General features: G+C 43.1%; 1 protein-coding gene across 1 annotated transcript in view; it reads right to left on the bottom strand.

Moving 5' to 3' along the window:
* Positions 1–1,048: 1,048 nt before the first annotated feature.
* Positions 1,049–18,325, bottom strand: part of LOC143285495 (NEDD4-like E3 ubiquitin-protein ligase WWP2) — a 34,303-nt gene continuing 17,026 nt past the window's right edge. Inside the window, 8 exon segments of the mRNA XM_076592820.1 lie at positions 1,049–7,234; position 8,956; positions 9,187–9,282; positions 10,749–10,853; positions 13,195–13,315; positions 14,562–14,702; positions 16,718–16,851; positions 17,760–17,919. Of these exon segments, the coding sequence (XP_076448935.1) occupies positions 7,062–7,234; position 8,956; positions 9,187–9,282; positions 10,749–10,853; positions 13,195–13,315; positions 14,562–14,702; positions 16,718–16,851; positions 17,760–17,919 (931 nt within the window). The 3' untranslated portion in view covers positions 1,049–7,061.

Below are 18,325 nucleotides of genomic sequence, written 5' to 3' on the forward strand. Positions count from 1 at the left end.
CTGCAGGCATATGCGCTCACAAACCCTCTTGCACCAATCTCTATGGCGATGACTTGGAAGCCGGATTCTATTTGTCCAGTGCACATACCATATTGGGTCTTATTCCTAGCCATTCTGCTCCTGCTAATATTGCTTTTGTATGTGTAGAAATATGTAAGTTCCAGAATTAATAAAGGCATTCGGCACTTAACACTGGAGTTAAAGACACTGGCTGGCTGACCTGAAATGAAGCTTGGGTCATCTTGGGATTGAATTGGTCATAAAATAGACCAATAGGCCCAAGAGCAAAGGTACTGGCTCAGGCTGTAGCTTGCACCAGTTTGACAAGGTTAGTGAACTAGTCAAACAGGGAGTTTGCAAAGGAAATTCCGTTTCTCATTTGTCAAATAAATTACAAGTGCTGACCGTTTTGACATTGATATAACTGACCCATCATGAAATGCTCGAGTGGCCCAGAAAATATCCCTTCATCCACACACATCACATTTTGCATGTCCTAGCATGTCAAAAAGATCAGTTTTTGCACTGCAGCAATGCAGTCAGTAGCCATCCCTGGACCCTAGCTTTCCATAGAGGCAATACCCATTGTATTTCTTAGGTGGAAAAAATAATCTACCACTATACATTCAAACAGAAGAGGGATCTTCAAATTAGCAAGTGGCCAAGGATATTGTTTTGCAGGATGCTTTTTTTTTTATGAACATTCTGACGTTTCGTACACTGCCCATGAAGAACTTAAAAGTCCTGAAATATCAAGCTTGTAAGCCTTACAACAAAAAATGTTATAAGCTTTAAATGTCCAGGTCTTGATTTCTTAATCAAAATGGACAGCAACTTCCTTGCCAAATATAATCAATATCCTTACCAAGTAAATGGTTTTCTCTGGGTATCTTGGGGGGAAAAAAGGCTGTTCACTTTAAAACTGAACACTACCCTTTTCCTCTGCATATGTGTGTGTGCGTGTTCAAACAATGGTGACTGGTCAGCACCTGCAATATTTCACAGAAGTATAGTCACAGATGAAGAAACCATAAAAGACAAGTGAAAATAAGTATTTTCCTTTATTTATCACCATTTTCTTCCTCACTCTGTCTTCCAAACGTAAAACAGAGATCTTAAAAACAGGAATGGACAAGTTTTTGCATACAGTATAAGGGATTCATGCCGTGTTCATTCTTAATCCTTCCCTTTCACTTAAGTCAGTGTACAAAGCTGTGCAAAACTTGTTCCTTGCCCATTTATCCATGACTCCAATGCACCAGTCAGCAAAAGACAGAAATATTTCCATACAGTCCAGTGTATCAGAACTAATAGATATGCTGGCTTGCTTGTTTAGCTGGCTGGACACCACTCAACTGACAATGGCCTTTCATTAAGTACTGTTTTAGGTTAAAACTTAAAGCGCAACAGAGGCAACACATATTTTACACACACAGCCAAAAATATTTTACATCATCTTTATATATATGTATATTTTTTTTCAATCTTTTTATATCCTCTTTTTGTTTTATCTCCACTTTTGCCTTAATGCTGGGTTTTGTTAGCCACCATCTAATGCAAAACTATGGGTCAATTAGTCACCATGAAGCATTTTATGTGTAAGAACACCAACCAGGGTTAAAAGAAGCTGAACTACAGCAGGCTATTTGAAAAACATCAAACACAATAACCGGTAAAATAACCGGGTGACATTTCATCAGAACACACTCAACACAATCTTTTGATACCATGTGTAGTCGACTAACCAGAGGTCATTTTGCACAAACCCAGTCACACTTTCGGTCAGGTTCAGATGCCATCCCATTCAAGATCAGAATGCTTCCTCACATTCCATTTCAGACTGTCAAAACATATTTCAGATCAATCCATGCACATTCCCAACAGACAGATCATTGTCATGGCACACCTTGCATTCCACTAAGGATTTTATTTTTGCACCCAAACCTTGCATCTCATTCTTCCACCACAGTACCTTACAGACCATGCCTTACAGATCATCCTAACACCAGACCCACTTACATCTCTGACTCACATCACACCACCTGTTATACCATTTGTCACAAGACATCCCACTGTGGATTTCTATTGTTTGCTTTTTTTCAGTCTTACACATCTTAAATCTGGTCACCACACCATATGGCCTCATAGAGATTGTGCTCGCTTCAAATGAAACTTTTCTTCTCTCATGTGCAAGCAACAGGAAGCAATTTCTTTGCTTCAACTCAGGATCTGGACGTCAAAAAGGAAATTCTCCGGCATCACAGAGAGCATCACAGACTCCCTTTCAGCCCCCCAACACACACCTGACACGGCAGGCCCCTGGACACACTGTACACAAGTCAAGCCTGAACAATTATTGCACAGCTCTGCTGGGAAAAAAAGTTTTATTTTTTCAACAACACTATTTCTAATGGGAGTTTTCCAACATGCTGTAGTTCTAATGGGAGTCTTTTTCCAACACTGTCTGCAGCTGACCTGGTGCCTGCCATCACGCACTGAATATACCCAGTCAACTCTACACACAGATGATCACAAACCTGATCAACAGTACAGACACTAAATCAATACTGTGCATGCTTCATGGAATATATATATCCGATATACAAACAGCACATGCCTGCACAGACTTTGGCCACGGTCATGTTCAGAGCAAACAACACTGACATCAACACCTGGATCATCATAACCTGGCCATGTTCAGAGCAAACAACATCAACACCTGGATCATCATAACCTGAGGCAGAACTCGATCATCCATCGTCCCACACCGTAACACTGGGTCAACGCATGAGCCCTCATCAGACAATCCACACTGCCTGTTGGTCAGATTTCAACATACCCAGTGGTGTGATCACTTGTGCTTCCTGCTGGTTGTGTTTAGAAAATACAGAGTCTGTTCGAGTTGAAATCTACTACTTTGTTGTCTGTTAGAGACTTCCTCACCTTGAGACTTCATCGCCTATCTACTTGTTTGTCACATTTGGATACATTAAATAATGACTGTTAGTATTCACCACCTATTGGTTGGCTTCATTTCAGATCAAGGACATATATATATATATGTATTTCATATCTGTTAAGACTTTACCACTATAAGCTGGTTGCATCTGGATATACCTTGTGTTTGTTAGTAATGAGTATTAGAGTTCATCACCAATGACTGGTTGCATCTGTATATATTTAATGTCTGTTACAGTTCAGCACTAACAACTGGTTTGCACCAGAATATTAGAGTTCACTAACAAAGGCTGGATATTCAGAGTAAGTTCACCACAACTGGCTGGTTGCATGTGGATGTAATTAGTGTGTTAAGAGTTCACCACAAATGGCTGGTTGCATCTGGATGTAATTAGTGTGTTAAGAGTTCACCACCACTGACTGACTGGTTGGAGTCTCCAGCTGCTTTCAACAAACCCCTGTCACTGAAACTGACCCATTACCTGGACAACCACCACTGAAATCCACAACAGAACACACTACACAAATGAACAGGATAATGTTCTTGCAGGAAAAAAAAAATTCTATATACATGCCTCAATCGTTTTTCAAGACTAGAGAAATCAATAACTGTTTTGGCATCTGTCAGAATCAGAATGAAAGAGCAAACCACCTTTTCAAAATAAGTCTCTCTTTCTCCTAATTGATATTTTTTGGTAGGGAAAACTTTAAAAGCAGGAAATATTTTCTTTCTCCTCCACAAACCCTTCAATTTTTACCATCTGAAAACAGTCTGATTCATCACTTCACACCAGACCAACAGAAGCTAAGCACAGGAGCAGCCAGCCAAAAGCTGGAACGTGAACACTGATTGCATAGTGAGCTCTGCTCTGTTGCAGGCAGTCAGCCTTGTCCACTGAAACGCAGACATCGGCTTGCTAATGGCTGCCCACAACGACAAAGTCAAACTCTCAAACACAGACACTGCACACAACATAACACAATTACTGACAGACTTGGCGTCATCAGCCATTGGAAACCAGACATCATGTGCCATCTGCATGAAAAAAACAAATAGCATAAAAATTTTAAAAAAGAAAGCTGAAGCCATCCTTTTTACACTCAATATCCCCATCAGACGCTGAAATATGTGGAAAGACTCTGCCCCGTCCACATCACAATACCAAAACATATTGCTGTCCACATGATCACAAACGGTATCAAAGTAGCAATGAAGCAATGATGCTAACATGGGATGAGAAAATGTGTTTGCAGGATGCTACTGACAGGATAAGGAACAAAGCAGATCATGGACAATGGAACAAGAACATGTGTTGAAGTAATGGCAGCATTCAGCATAAAGCTTGTCACCGACATGAAAAAGGAATAATGCTGTGTCATACTCTCAAACAACAAAGCTAACTGGATGTCTGCTGATCATAAGTGACTTCGCCCCCTATCACTAAGGGAAGGAGAGTGACTTCGCCCCCTATCACTAAGGGAAGGAGAGTGACTTCGCCCCTATCACTAAGGGAAGGAGAGTGACTTCGCCCCTATCACTAAGGGAAGGAGAGTGACTTCGCCCCTATCACTAAGGGAAGGAGAGTGACTTCGCCCCTATCACTAAGGGAAGGAGAGTGACTTCGCCCCCTATCACTAAGGGAAGGAGAGTGACTTCGCCCCCTATCACTAAGGGAAGGAGAAACCAAGCCGTAGACACCTGTGTACAAGGAAGAAAGTGGACTGGACTACTGTTCATTGGTAAAGCAACAAACTAAAATGGATGTATTCCTGGTTTGCTGTCTGAATTCATGTGAACAACTGTGTGTGGAACACACACACACACAAAACAACAAAAAGCAGACAACTGGGCATTACTCAGTGTACACAACAAAGCTGATCGTTGGGATGTGGAATGAAGCAGACACTGGACAGTTCTTTGTGGGTCACTGAATAAAGCCGATAGATATCCACACACTGAAGGAGATTGGGGTGGGGGGTAGGGCAGCACAGACTGAACTATATTTGGGACAAGGAACAAATCTCGCAGGGAACTTGGCAGCTTTACATTCCAAGCCAGCTGCCACACATTTGGCATCATTGATCACTGTACTACACCATGCAATGTACAGCTGCAGCTGTTCTTGCACAAAGACAATCTTGCATAATAATAAACACTGATTATTTCACCCTTGATCTCAGACTTACCAAAACAAAATCCTTAACAAAGCAATGAAGATGCAGAAAGTACCTGTCAGTTCTCTGTATGATACAATCTACTGCCATGATCTTTTCTCAGTAAACACAAAGGCTTGTGGAAATGTAGTTATAAAAAAAAAAAATTAAAAAGGAGACATATTTATGGTTATGGATTACTATAACTTTCCCCTTTCTGAACACATGACAATACATTCTTGTTCATTCTTTGTCCTCCTGATGCAAGGGTGTCTGTGAAAACGGACACTGCTGAATGGTGGACAGAACATAAACACATCTGACTGTTGTCAAGACTGTGCCACACAGTGACACAGACACACAAACCCTATCATCTTCATGGCACATCCAAGCAATAAAGGTTACCACAATGAAGTATACAACTCTTGTCCTCTGGTTTCTTCCTTTGTTTCCTTCACAATGAAATATACAACTCTTGTCCCCTGGTTTATTCCTTTGTTTTCTTCACAATGAAATATACAACTCTTGTCCCCTGGTTTATTCCTTTGTCTTCTCTGGGAAACAACACACCGGCAAAATAAATTAAGCAATAAACATCTTTGTGTCACACATTTTTCCCGGTCCAAAATACATGTCCATGACATGTGAAGGACTTAAAAAAATCTGTATAGAACAATCAAACACAAAACTGCAAAACAATCATTTCAAATCCTGCAGTCATTCTGATACAAATACAATGCTATATGTCTTAATGATTAATAATCTTGACTGATGCACTGAAGTCTCTTTATTCTTGGCAACACAGTTATCATCAGACTCTGAGAGAGAAAAATTCTTAAATAAAACCTTCTGCTGAAGCTGGTAAAATACAAGATATATATGTTTGGCGTAAGCAGAGATTTTTTGGTTAACACGAAATATCAATTCACACATCAAATTCTTTACACACAGATTATTTCTTGTTGACTATACCAAGCTATCAATAAACATTCTGCAATATGTAGACTCTAGTTTTTTTTTTGTTTGCCTGTGAATATGTGTGAACTGGTTAAGCCAAACATGTACACATGAAAGCATATATGTATATGTCCATACTGATTACCATCTAAAATCACTTTAGTGAACAGACGTTTAATTAATGACCAACCAACCATACTGGTTCCTTATTTGTATGCATGCATGTGTTAGTGTGTGCGTACATGTGCAGTGTTTGAGCATTCACACAGATGGCACATAACTCCATGTGACCTTGCACTGCCGAGGAGGGGGGCCAGCAATCCTATTTACAGCACTGACCTGTCTTCTATGGGCCCCTTCAATAATAATTAAAAAAAATTAAGTTTGTACATTTCTTGAAGCCCAGGCATGTGCACATTTTCACGACTGATGCCGCACACTCAATGTGTACACAAACATATACACAGTCATGCCATATGTGTGCACACACACACATCACACACATACACAAGTCACACACATGCACGCACGCACACACACACAGACACACACACACACACAGGGAGAGAAGAGGATAGAAAGCCAATGTATACAAGGGCACAGCAGACACACACTTTGCCATCAATCACCTCTCCACATCCCCACCTGATCCAACACCCCCAATTCATCTCCTGCATGAATGCATCACTAAAACCATATCAGGCTCCACTTTTTCTCCCATCTTCTTTCTTTGTCTTAAAACTCATGCACTCTTTATCCGCATATCTTCAGTTCCCATACACACCCAACCAAGCGCACCCCCCCACACACACATACACATTATAAGTGCACTAGCACTGCAGTGGCACATAAGCACTCCTACAACAAGAGAAAAAGCACGGTGGCAGAGGAACCGCAGGACAACCACCACACCTTGCAGACAAATCACAGTCCAGGGCGGAACAGATGGTGGAAGACCTCTGAACCTGGGTCACTGCCAGGAGGGGTGGAGGTCACTCCTGGCCGAAACCTTCCGTCTCCTCAATGGCCATGTTCAGCTTCTCCACCAGCTGGTCATAGGAGCGGTATGGCGGCAGGTCAAGGCGGTTGAAGCAGGTGTGGCTTCGCGGAAGCCACGTTTCCTTGCCCACCTTCTCAATGCAGAACCGCTGTGGTCCATTGCTCCCTGTTTCGAGACAGAGCCACCCAGCATGTAGTCGTCGCTGCTGTGTCACACCAACCCTCGTCAAGTTACCACCAACACACACAGTTATACAAAACAAGGCATTAGATTTTAATCAACAAGACTAGAATCAAAACAGCCTGTCCAGAATGGTGTCTCAGTCAAGTTCTCTTCATTTGCTGTCAAAGTTAGCATTGACAGCTGCAATTCACTGCTGCTGAAATCATGGAAAAGCTGCTAACTGAGGGTTGTATCAATGCTGAGGTGGATGACGATAAATACAGCATTTCCAATGACAAAAGTGATTGGTTGGGCCATTCAGGTAACTAACTTGACAAGTGAGGGGGTAGTGGTGTGGATATATACCTCATCAAGTGATCAAGAAACAGGCTGTGAGCGGAAAGTGTGAGGATTATTTTCTAGGATTCACAATGCCATACTCCTGACGGCCTTGTGTATTCCAACAAATCTGCACATGAACATTTTCATTTGTTCCTGCTTGCCAAGGGCAAAATCAAAGAGTTGGTATACAGCAATGGTGAATGTGAATTTGTTTTTCTTCCTTGTCGATTAAGCTGTAACCCTGAGGTAAGAGGATCAATATCTTTATATGTACTAACCCAGCATATCAATAATGAGTGAAGAAAGTTTCTTTTCTGACTTCTTATTTTGAGTTTTTGTGATTTTTTCCTCCAAATGGACTGTCTGTGCCGGACAGGGAGAAAACTGGCCATCCTGTGCAACTTCAATCCCCAATACACAAGCAGACAAACAAAGATGCATATTAAAGACCCCATAACTCATGCCAGTGTTCTCTAAGTTTTAGAAACACACACATGCCTAGCATGCATACCCAAGACATGGTGCCTGGCTGCTTAAACTGGGGGAGGGGAGTAAAAATCTAAGCCCACTCACGAGTACAAAAGAACATGAGAGTTGCAGCCCACAAACACAGAAGAAGACACTGACATGGACACACCAGCTGATATCAAACCACAGCAAACTCAGACTACAGGGGCAACAGAACAAGTGTACAAGGTTAACATGAACACAACATTGAAATATCTTCAGAGGAGAAGAGACAGCAGTCCGAATTTCACAAAGGGAGTCTGTTTTGACAAAAAAGTACTACTAAACAAGACAAGCGACAGACCGAGACAGCTACTGTGTTCTGACAAAAAAGTACTACTAAACAAGACAAGCAACAGACCGAGACAGCTACTGTGTTCTGACAAAAAAAGTACAACTAAACAAGACAAGCGACAGACCGACACAGCTACTGTGTTCTGACAAAAAAGTACAACTAAACAAGACAAGCGACAGACCGAGACAGCTACTGTGTTCTGACAAAAAAGTACAACTAAACAAGACAAGCAACAGACCGAGACAGCTACTGTGTTCTGACAAAAAAGTACAACTAAACAAGACAAGCGACAGACCGACACAGCTACTATGAGCAGATGCCTGACCAGCAGCATAACCCAACGCGCTTAGTCAGGCCTTGAGTGCATGCTTACATATTTGTGTACCTATGAAAGTGGATTTCATTTTACGTAATTTCGCCAGAGGACAACACTCTCGTTGCCATGGGTTCTTTTTCAGTGCGCCAAGTGCGTGCTGCACACGGGACCTCGGTTTATCGTCTCATCCGAAAGACTAGACGCTCAGTTTGATTTTCCAGTCAAACTTAGGAGAAAGGGCGAGAGCGGGATTCGAACCCACACCCTCACGGACTCTCTGTATTGGCAGCTGAGCGTCTTAACCATTCTGCCACCTTCCTCCTTAAAACGTAGGTTCCACCGAGTTCTGACAAAAAAGTACAACAAAACAAGACAAGCGACAGACCAAGACAGCTACTGTGTTCTGACAAAAAAGTACAACTAAACAAGACAAGCGACAGACCAAGACAGCTACTGTGTTCTGACAAAAAAGTACAACTAAACAAGACAAGCGACCATCAGTTCAGCAAAGCCACCCACAGGCAGCCTGCATGTCCCTGTCACAAACTGCAGCAAGCGTGTCCGTTTTTCGTTGTCTATCTCACGCACAAACTGAAACAAAGTATATTGGCTGTTTCATTATCATCAGCATCATCACTGTCTGTCCTAATCATCATCATACTGCTCTGAGGAAAATGAAGACAGTGCATTCCCCTTTTCATCGTTACTCTCATGCACAGTCTGAAGTAACAGACTACCACTTTCAGAATCAGAATGGTGACCCAATGAATGCTCTCTAAAAGAAGTAAACGTTTGATCAAAAAAAAAAAAAAATCCAAGCACCCAACAAAAAATGTTTCCGTCATTCTTATTTTGATCATACTGTGGATTTAGTGACTTTACAGTTCAAATGAGCAAAAAAAACTTAAAAGAATTAAAAAAAAAAAAACCAGTGAAAATCCATTAACCCTTTGAGCCCTGAGTTCCTGAGCAATTTTAACCCTTCTGCCTGAGCTCCTGAGCCAAAATTTGCAAATAACTGGTATTAAACCCTTTGAGCCCTGACCACCGCTTTACCGGTGGCAGAGAAAAATGACATAATGCCCAGCCACCGGTTGAGCGGTGCATAAACACTTGAAGCATGCAGAGTCTCAACCTGGCCCATCAGGGCAGAAATCAGGGACAAAACGTGCAAGAAAACAACTGTACACAACGCAGCAAGTAATTGATATGCTTGATGATTTATCGGAAGTAGAGTATGACAATGATTACTCTGATAGTGAGGTGGAATTCGAATCGGATGATTTTGCTACAGACAGTGATGTTGAAAATTAATCTGAGCATGCAGAATCAGTTGATCAAAGAGGCGTGTCAGGTTGAGACTCTGTACCCTTCATGGTAGAAATCGATCTTTTTTATCCAAAGCACATGCACAAAACACAGTGAAAAGGCGCAGCAATGTTGGTACTACGTTTGCTGACGTCAGAATATTACGGTTTTTCTGATTGGCTCTTCAATATAAGTCAACCAATAGCAAAACATGACACAAGTGTTTACGCACCACTCAACCGGTGGCCAGGCATTATGCCACTCCTCCCCACCACCGGTAAAGCTGTGGTCAGGGCTCAAAGGGTTAAAGATAAAAATGGATAAGTAGGAAAATCCAACAGATTCACTGTGATCACTGTACTGTAGTATGATTTCCTTACAGGTCAGCTTTACTTCTCACAAAGACTGAGGTAGATTTTGATTAAAGTCAACATACTGAAGTTCATCATTCCATCTGTGAGTGTTAAGTGTATGTGTCTGCATGTGCGTGTGTGTGTATGTGTGTGTGTGCATGTGCATGTGTGTGTGTGTGTGTTTGTGTGTGTGTGTGTGCATGCATAATAAGTAGCCATGTGGGTGTGGGTGTTGAATGTGAGTGTGTGCATTTATATGCGAGTGTGTGTGTGTGTTTCTGTGTGTGTGTCTGTCTGTATGAAGATTTAAATGTGTTTGTATGTGTGGACATATAAAATGTGCATGTATGTGCAGGTGCAGTGTTTCAAGCCATGCAGGTCCCCCTATGGGCGTACCTTCCAGAACCAGACGACCTGCTTGGTGTTGCGCTGGTAATGTCTGTAGATGGTGTTCCGCTCCCAGTCGTCCACATCAATCTCTTGCATCCCACACAACATCAACTGAAAACACAGTCACCCGCAGTGCTGTAAATTTTGACTGATTAACAGACTGATATGGATGCTTATATAGCGCCTATCCTTGGTCAGATTCCAAGCTCTAAGCGCTTTAAAAACACAGTCATTTGCACAACAGGCTGCCTACTATGGTAGAACCAACTGAGCGTGCATGAACACACACACGCACACACATATCAGAGTGGATTTTATTACAAAATTCGCCATGGACAACTCTACTGTTGCCATGGGTTCTTTTATGTGCGCTAGGTGTATGCTACACATATGACCTCAGTTTATTATTGTCTCACCAGAATAAGAAGCCACCGGTCTACCACTCAAGGATGGGGGAGAAAATTCTGACAAGTCAACATGTCTGCAGCTTTAGTGTGCAGATGTCAATGTCAGCACACTTTCAACAATTCTCAGAATGCTGCAAATGACACAACCTTCTTGAAATAGCTTCAATCCAGCTGACAGTAGATGCTCAGCTCTTCCATACCCATAATGATCCTGGAAAATGAAGTATGGGTACCTATACTGTGGGATTAAAATGGCCATACTATAAGAAAAAGCCCACCCATTCAAGAGCTGCAACTCACAGAAAGGTAAAAGAAGAAGACCCATAAAAAGTACAATGACAGTATTTCTCTTTCTTACTGTCCAAACACATTTTACGAGTGTAAAAGCAGAGATTTTCCAACTACTTTATCCTGGCCAATATCATTCCCATCAGACAATTTATTGTTTTCTTAAGTTTCAACAGCACTGAATGTTCCACTAGCAGCTTGCCTGATCCATGGTATATCAAGACACAGCCATGGACAAAGGCAATGTTGAATGCCACTCAGGCATCATTTTCTTCAACCTTGATTTTCCTTTCTTCACTCAATACGCACATACCATTTCAGCGCACTTTAATCTGCTGCGATTTCTAAAATGTGTACAGCAAAATTTTACCCAAACCACATGCTTTCCAAATGAACATCTGCCACTTCCCCAGCACTGTTTCAGTCAAGAAATTGTCAAAACACTCCTTCCCAGCATACACAGTTTCTTCTCCTCTGACAGACATGCTGCCCATGGACATAAGACATAACCTTGTCAACTGTAACATGTTTGTGCCTGCACCCAATGTGTAACTGTCTCTAACTGTATTGAAGTTTACAGCTGGGCCAACAGCAAAGTGACAGCTGTATTATCAATGGTTTCTCCATTGCAATGGGAAATCATTAACAGTTAATTCTTTAGTGAAAGACTATGACTCTGAAACTCAGAGGCAAAATTGCACTGCCTCTTAGTGCTGCAGCCTTGGGGGGCTAGTTAAACTGGCCTTTGGGAACCATCCCCAGCACTGACTGTCCTAAAACCCTCTTGGCTGAGAGACTGGGGATGTAACCTGGGCAAGACACTCTCCACTATAACCAAATTCTAGCCCAGATAGTCGTGACAGCAGCTGCCTCCTCTGCTGTTCTGATGGTCATGGTCAATCGTGACTGGATATAATTGTATTGCATAGTAATGCACTGTTTTGCATTGCATTACACTGCATTGTACCATTTTATAATGCACTGCATTGCAGTTTTTGCTACATTTTTTTTTTGTGTGAAATTCACCACCACAGTGCAGCACCACCCATTTTCTTATTTCCTTCACCTCCCTAACACACCCCCCTCTGCCTGCCCCATTTTCTTCTTTCCTAACACGCCCCCCTCTGCCTGCCCCATTTTCTTCTTTCCTAACACGCCCCCCCCCCTCTGCCTGCCCCATTCTCTTCTTTCCTAACACCCCCCCCTCTGCCTGCCCCATTTTCTTCTTTCCTAACACGCCCCCCCACCCCCCCTCTGCCTGTCCCATTTTCTTCTTTCCTAACACGCCCCCCCCCTCTGCCTGCCCCATTTTCTTCTTTCCTAACACCCCCCCCTCTGCCTGCCCCATTTTCTTCTTTCCTAACACGCCCCCCCCCTCTGCCTGCCCCATTTTCTTCTTCCCTAACACCCCCCCCTCTGCCTGCCCCATTTTCTTCTTCCCTAACACCCCCCCTCTGCCTGCCCCATTTTCTTCTTTCCTAACACCCCCCCCTCTGCCTGTCCCATTTTCTTCTTTCCTAACACCCCCCCTCTGCCTGTCCCATTTTCTTCTTTCCTAACACGCCCCCCCCCCTCTGCCTGCCCCATTCTCTTCTTTCCTAACACCCCCCCCCTCTGCCTGCCCCATTTTCTTCTTTCCTAACACACCCCTCTGCCTGCCCCATTTTCTTCTTTCCTTCACCTCCCTAACACACCCCCCTCTGCCTGCCCCCAAAACCCCCAACCACACACACACACACTTTCCAGCCAGCACCCACCTCCAGCTCCCTCTCATCAAAGTACTGCAGCCACTGGAGTGGCACGACCTCATTGAAGCCCTCCAGAAAGGCTTTGGTCTGATCCTCCACGCCCCGCGTGAACCGCCACTGGGTCATCAGGCTGCAACAGAAACACACACATTGCACCACGCACTGCAGACTCCAGCACATTTACCGCCAGAACGTCTGTGTTTCCACTGACAAAAAATGACTCAAAAAGGCCAGGGAAATTACAAAGACCAAGAAGAGTATAACAATTATTGTGAAATATATGTACATTCAATGTTTTTGTGAAATGTGTGTGTGTGTGATATTTTTCACATTTCTAACTCTAGCCAAAATCAAATTGTGAGCATTCTGATCCATTTTCCATATATGTTATATTTTGCATTTACATGTGCAATTTATTCTATCATTTTTTTTTTTTTTTTTTTTTAATATCTGCGCCATATTTTTCACATTTCCAACTCAAGCTAAAAGGAGGAGTTTGTATTATACTCCATGTTTGGTGATACATATACTTACCATGTCAAACTGATGCAAACTAGACCTATCGGTTTGCTCTGCTTGGCCAAATTTCGCGTGGCTAACAGTGAAAAGACAACCCATCTTGCCCGGTCCGCTCCCAGCCAATCAAACGCCTCTAAAAGCTACAAGTTTCAGTTTCAGTTTCAGTAGCCCAAGGAGGCGTCACTGTGTTCGGACAAAACCATATACGCTACACCACATCTGCCAAGCAGATGCCTGACCAGCAGCGTAACCCAACGCGCTTAGTCAGGCCTTGAGAAAAAAAAAAAAAAAAAGGTGAATAAATAATAGATAAGCTTACATACATAAATAAATAAGTAAATAAATAAAAGCTACAAGCACTGAATCATTCCTTTGGACAAGGCTCTCCACACCATCTTGTCAGGTTTACACTCTGTCTCATTTTACGCTTTTTTTGGCAATTAAGCATGTTCATATGGCCTTATTTTGCTGCATGCGGCTTGAGTTTATTGTATTCTTACATTCTGTGTACTCGATTCGACTCGGCCCCCTTGAATCGTTCGTTTTTCTTTACCTCTAAGTCGATCCTGTCTTTCCTTTCTATGCACCTGTAAATGCTGGTCAATTCAGTAATCCAATGCTAAAGAACTGAAAACATTCAGTGAAGCAGTACGGCACACTGAATCTACAACTTCAACGAGACCTGATTCAGGGGAGGCATGCAGGCAAGATGGTCTTGCTTGAGATACTCAATGCTGGTCAATACAGTAATCCAACACTAAAGAACTGAAAACATTCAGTGAGGCAGCAATGCACATTGAACCTACGACCTCAACGAGACCTGAATCAGGGGAGGCAAGCAGGAAAGATCGTCTTACTTGAGGTACTCCTCTTTGTTCTCCTCCGTGACGCGGATGTCGCCACCCCCAGGCTTCAGGTCGTGTTGCTCTATCTTGCCCAGAACCTCAAAGTCCGCACAGAAGAACAGCTCCAGACCGCAGTCCTCGATGTTGTTGTCTCTGCCCATCACAAAACACATAACACTTCACTCAGCATTCATCTGCATGAACTGCCCCGGTGCCCGAGACCTGCAGTGAGAATCACTGACAATACACAGCAAGAATCATTGTTAATACAAAGCTAGAATCACTGATAATACACAGCAAGACTAACTGATAATACACGGAAAGACTCACTGATAATACACAGCTAGATTTGTTGATAAGGTAGAATGCCTAGTGTACAAAATACTCTTGTGGTATTAGACATATCTGCAAAAAAACAAAACAAAACAAGGTTATCGGCCGTAGTTCTCTCATTTTCTCCGCATAGGCGGATAGTAGTTTGCACAGGACAGGAATGTCAGACCCCTGCCGGAGTCTGCACTAGTTGGGTCACGGTTAAGTATGTGTGATTAAACAAAGATTATGTTACTGGACCGTCAGACTTGAATAAGGGGTTACCTCACTGCTACAAGTGCCAGCAATTCAACTGACTCACTGCTACATGTGGCAGTACTGAACTGACTCACTGCTACATGTGGCAGTACTGAACTGACTCACTGCTACATGTGGCATTACTCAACTGACTCACTGCTACATGTGGCATTACTCAACTGACTCACTGCCACATGTGGCAGTACTGAACTGACTCACTGCTACATGTGGCAGTACTCAACTGACTCACTGCTACAAGGAGTACTCAACTGACTCACTGCTACATGTGGCATTACTCAACTGACTCACTGCTACAAGGAGTACTCAACTGACTCACTGCTACATGTGGCATTACTCAACTGACTCACTGCTACCAATGGCAGTGCTCAACTGACTCACTGCTACCAGTGGCAGCACTCAACTGACCCAAAGCTACCAGTGGCAGTACTCAACTGACCCAAAACTACCAGTGGCAGTGCTCAACTGACTCACTATTACCAGTGGCAGTGCTCAACTGACTCACTGCTACCAGTGGCAGTGCTCAACTGACTCACTGCTGCTGTGTTTGGGGAAGCCCATCCCTCCCCTGTCTCTCCATTTTTTTCACCCAGGTTAAGTACATTCAGCTGATTGTCAGTGCCGACTGACTATACTGGAATATCAGCCCCAACCCATTTCCCCTTCATTCATATGTTTTTTTTAGAATCAGGAAGGTGGCAGAATGGTTGAGATGCTTCTCTGCCAATACAGTGTCTGTGAGAGTCTGGGTTTGAATCCTGGTCTCACCCTTTCTCCGGAGTTTGACTGGAAAAAAATCAAACCAAGCATACAGTCGTTTGGATGAGGCGGTCCCATGTGCAGCACACACTTGACGCACTGAAAAAGAACCCGTGGCAACACAAGTGTTTGGCAAAATGTTGAAGAAGGAACCCACACTGAAAGGCACATAATTATATACATACATGCATGCACTTACGGCCAGGCTAGGAAGATGGGTTATGCTGCTGATCAAGCATCTGCTCCCAAATGCAATGACACCTCCATGAGCTACTGAAACTTTTGATTTGATATGGATACTTACATAGCGCCTATTCTCAGTCAGAGACCAAGCTCTAAGCACATTACAAATACAGGGTCATTTACACAACAGGTTGCCTACCTGGGTAGAGCCGACTGACGGCTGCCATTGGGAGCTCATCATTTGTTTCCTGTTATTCAATCAGATTTCAGGCACTCACACATCACACTCAGACAGACATGTAACATTTTTCACATGTATGATTATTTTGCTTATTTACCACTCCCAAAAACAGAGTATGGCTGCCTACATGGTGGGGTAAAAACGGTCATACACATAAACCCCAGTAGTGTACAAACAAGTTAACATGGGACAAACAAAGAAGATGATGTTTATTTACCCTGCCATATAGGTAGCCACACTCAGTTTTGGGGGGTGTAGCTACTTTCGTTTTCTCCGCATAGGCAGATAGTAGTTTGCACAGGACAGGAATCGGACTCCCTGCCGGAGTCTGCACTAGTGGGTCACAGTAAAGTATGTGTAGTGAAACTGAAACTTCCGACTGGTAAGGTGTACTCACTTGACCCACTGCAGAGACTGGTAGTACTCTGGGTCGATGCTCTCCAGATCTTTGATGGTCAGCTTCTTGTTCAGCATGCGCTTGTAGAAGGGCAGTGTGAAGCCACTGTCAATGAACTTGCCATGGTACAGGGCCTGAGGACGGACATTCACCGTGACTGCAGTCAGTGAAAGGGGAGTGTGGGTGTGTGGGAGTAGTGTGGGTGTATGTATGTGGGGGGGGGGGGGTTGTGTGAATGTGTGTGTGTGTTTATGTGTGTGTGTGTGTGTGTGTGTGTGTGTGCATGGGTGGGTGTGTTTGTGTGGATGTGTGTGTGTGTGTGTGTGTGTGTGTGTGCATGGGTGGGTGTGTTTGTGTGGATGTGTGTGTGTGTATCTGTGCATGTGAGCATGAGTGCATGAGCATGTGTGTGTGCTTACCTGTCTGTCACTGAGTGTGAAATCAAAACCATGCTGGGGGGAGGGGGGAAATAATTTTTGATAATGTTTGGTATCTGTGTTCAATTTATTGTTGTTGTTGTTGTTTGTTGATATTTACATACGTGTTCTATTTGTAAATGCCTAGGGCTTATTTTCAAGATTAGGCCTAAATGCTCATAATAATAACTCAGTTGTTAATGTGTGCATGTGCTTGCCTGTCTGTCTCTCTGTCTGAGTATGAAATCAAACCATGCTGAATGTCTATCAACTCAACTGTTAATGTGTGTGCATGTGCTTGCCTGTCTGTCTCTCTGTCTGAGTGTGAAATCAAACACATGCGGAGTGTCTATAAAAAAAATCAGTTGCAAATATGTGTTTGAAAAATTAAATGTCACCATAGCATCCTTGTGCAAAGCCATTTTTGCTTCAAAAATACAGTTGTTGTTGTTTTTTTCTTTCAACAGCATTACACTAACATTCATTACGGCAGAATCACATCTGAATCAGACACTTCCCAAACATCTCTTTGCTAGAGTCATTCATTCCACCTTTGCTGCCTGCAATGACCAGTCTACATCTCCTCTTTTGTAGCAGAGGAGAGATCAGTGCGACATGCTCAGTACCATGGCAATGAATCGTCCAATGAAGCGAAAGTAGAGGAGGTGGTCAGGATTGACGCTGGAGGCTGGGTTTATCTGCAGACAGTAGTTGCTGTTGCTGGCATACTCAAACAGACAGTACATGGGGTTGAGCACATCATGGGAGAGGTGGAAGAACCATTCCCTGTGGAAACACACAGTCTGCTGTCAGTGCACACCCTGGGTGGGTTACAGGTAAACATCTTTCTCATCTCCCTAAACAGTACATACATCTGCTAGTGCCTGGTCTGCCTACACCCTCTCCTCCCCCTCTGTTAATCATGCAAGCACATCAAAATATATATGCCCAATAGACCTGTGTCCAATAAAACAAATCTCATTTCAAACACAGATCCTATAATCCATGTCTAAGAGTTTTGTGGGTTCTAGAAACATGAACTAATGTGTACATTCCCTTAATTTTTTTTTTTTAAAGCATGGCTGTATTCAAAAGCAAGATCCCTTAATCCAAGCCTGTATATGGGTAAGCTTTGAAACATGGCATAACCAGCAAGCCTTTCCCCTCAGAGTGGAGCCCGGCTGCTTGCTTC

Source organism: Babylonia areolata, chromosome 9 (assembly GCF_041734735.1).
Source record: "Babylonia areolata isolate BAREFJ2019XMU chromosome 9, ASM4173473v1, whole genome shotgun sequence".
In the NCBI taxonomy this organism is placed as follows: domain Eukaryota; kingdom Metazoa; phylum Mollusca; class Gastropoda; order Neogastropoda; family Buccinidae; genus Babylonia; species Babylonia areolata.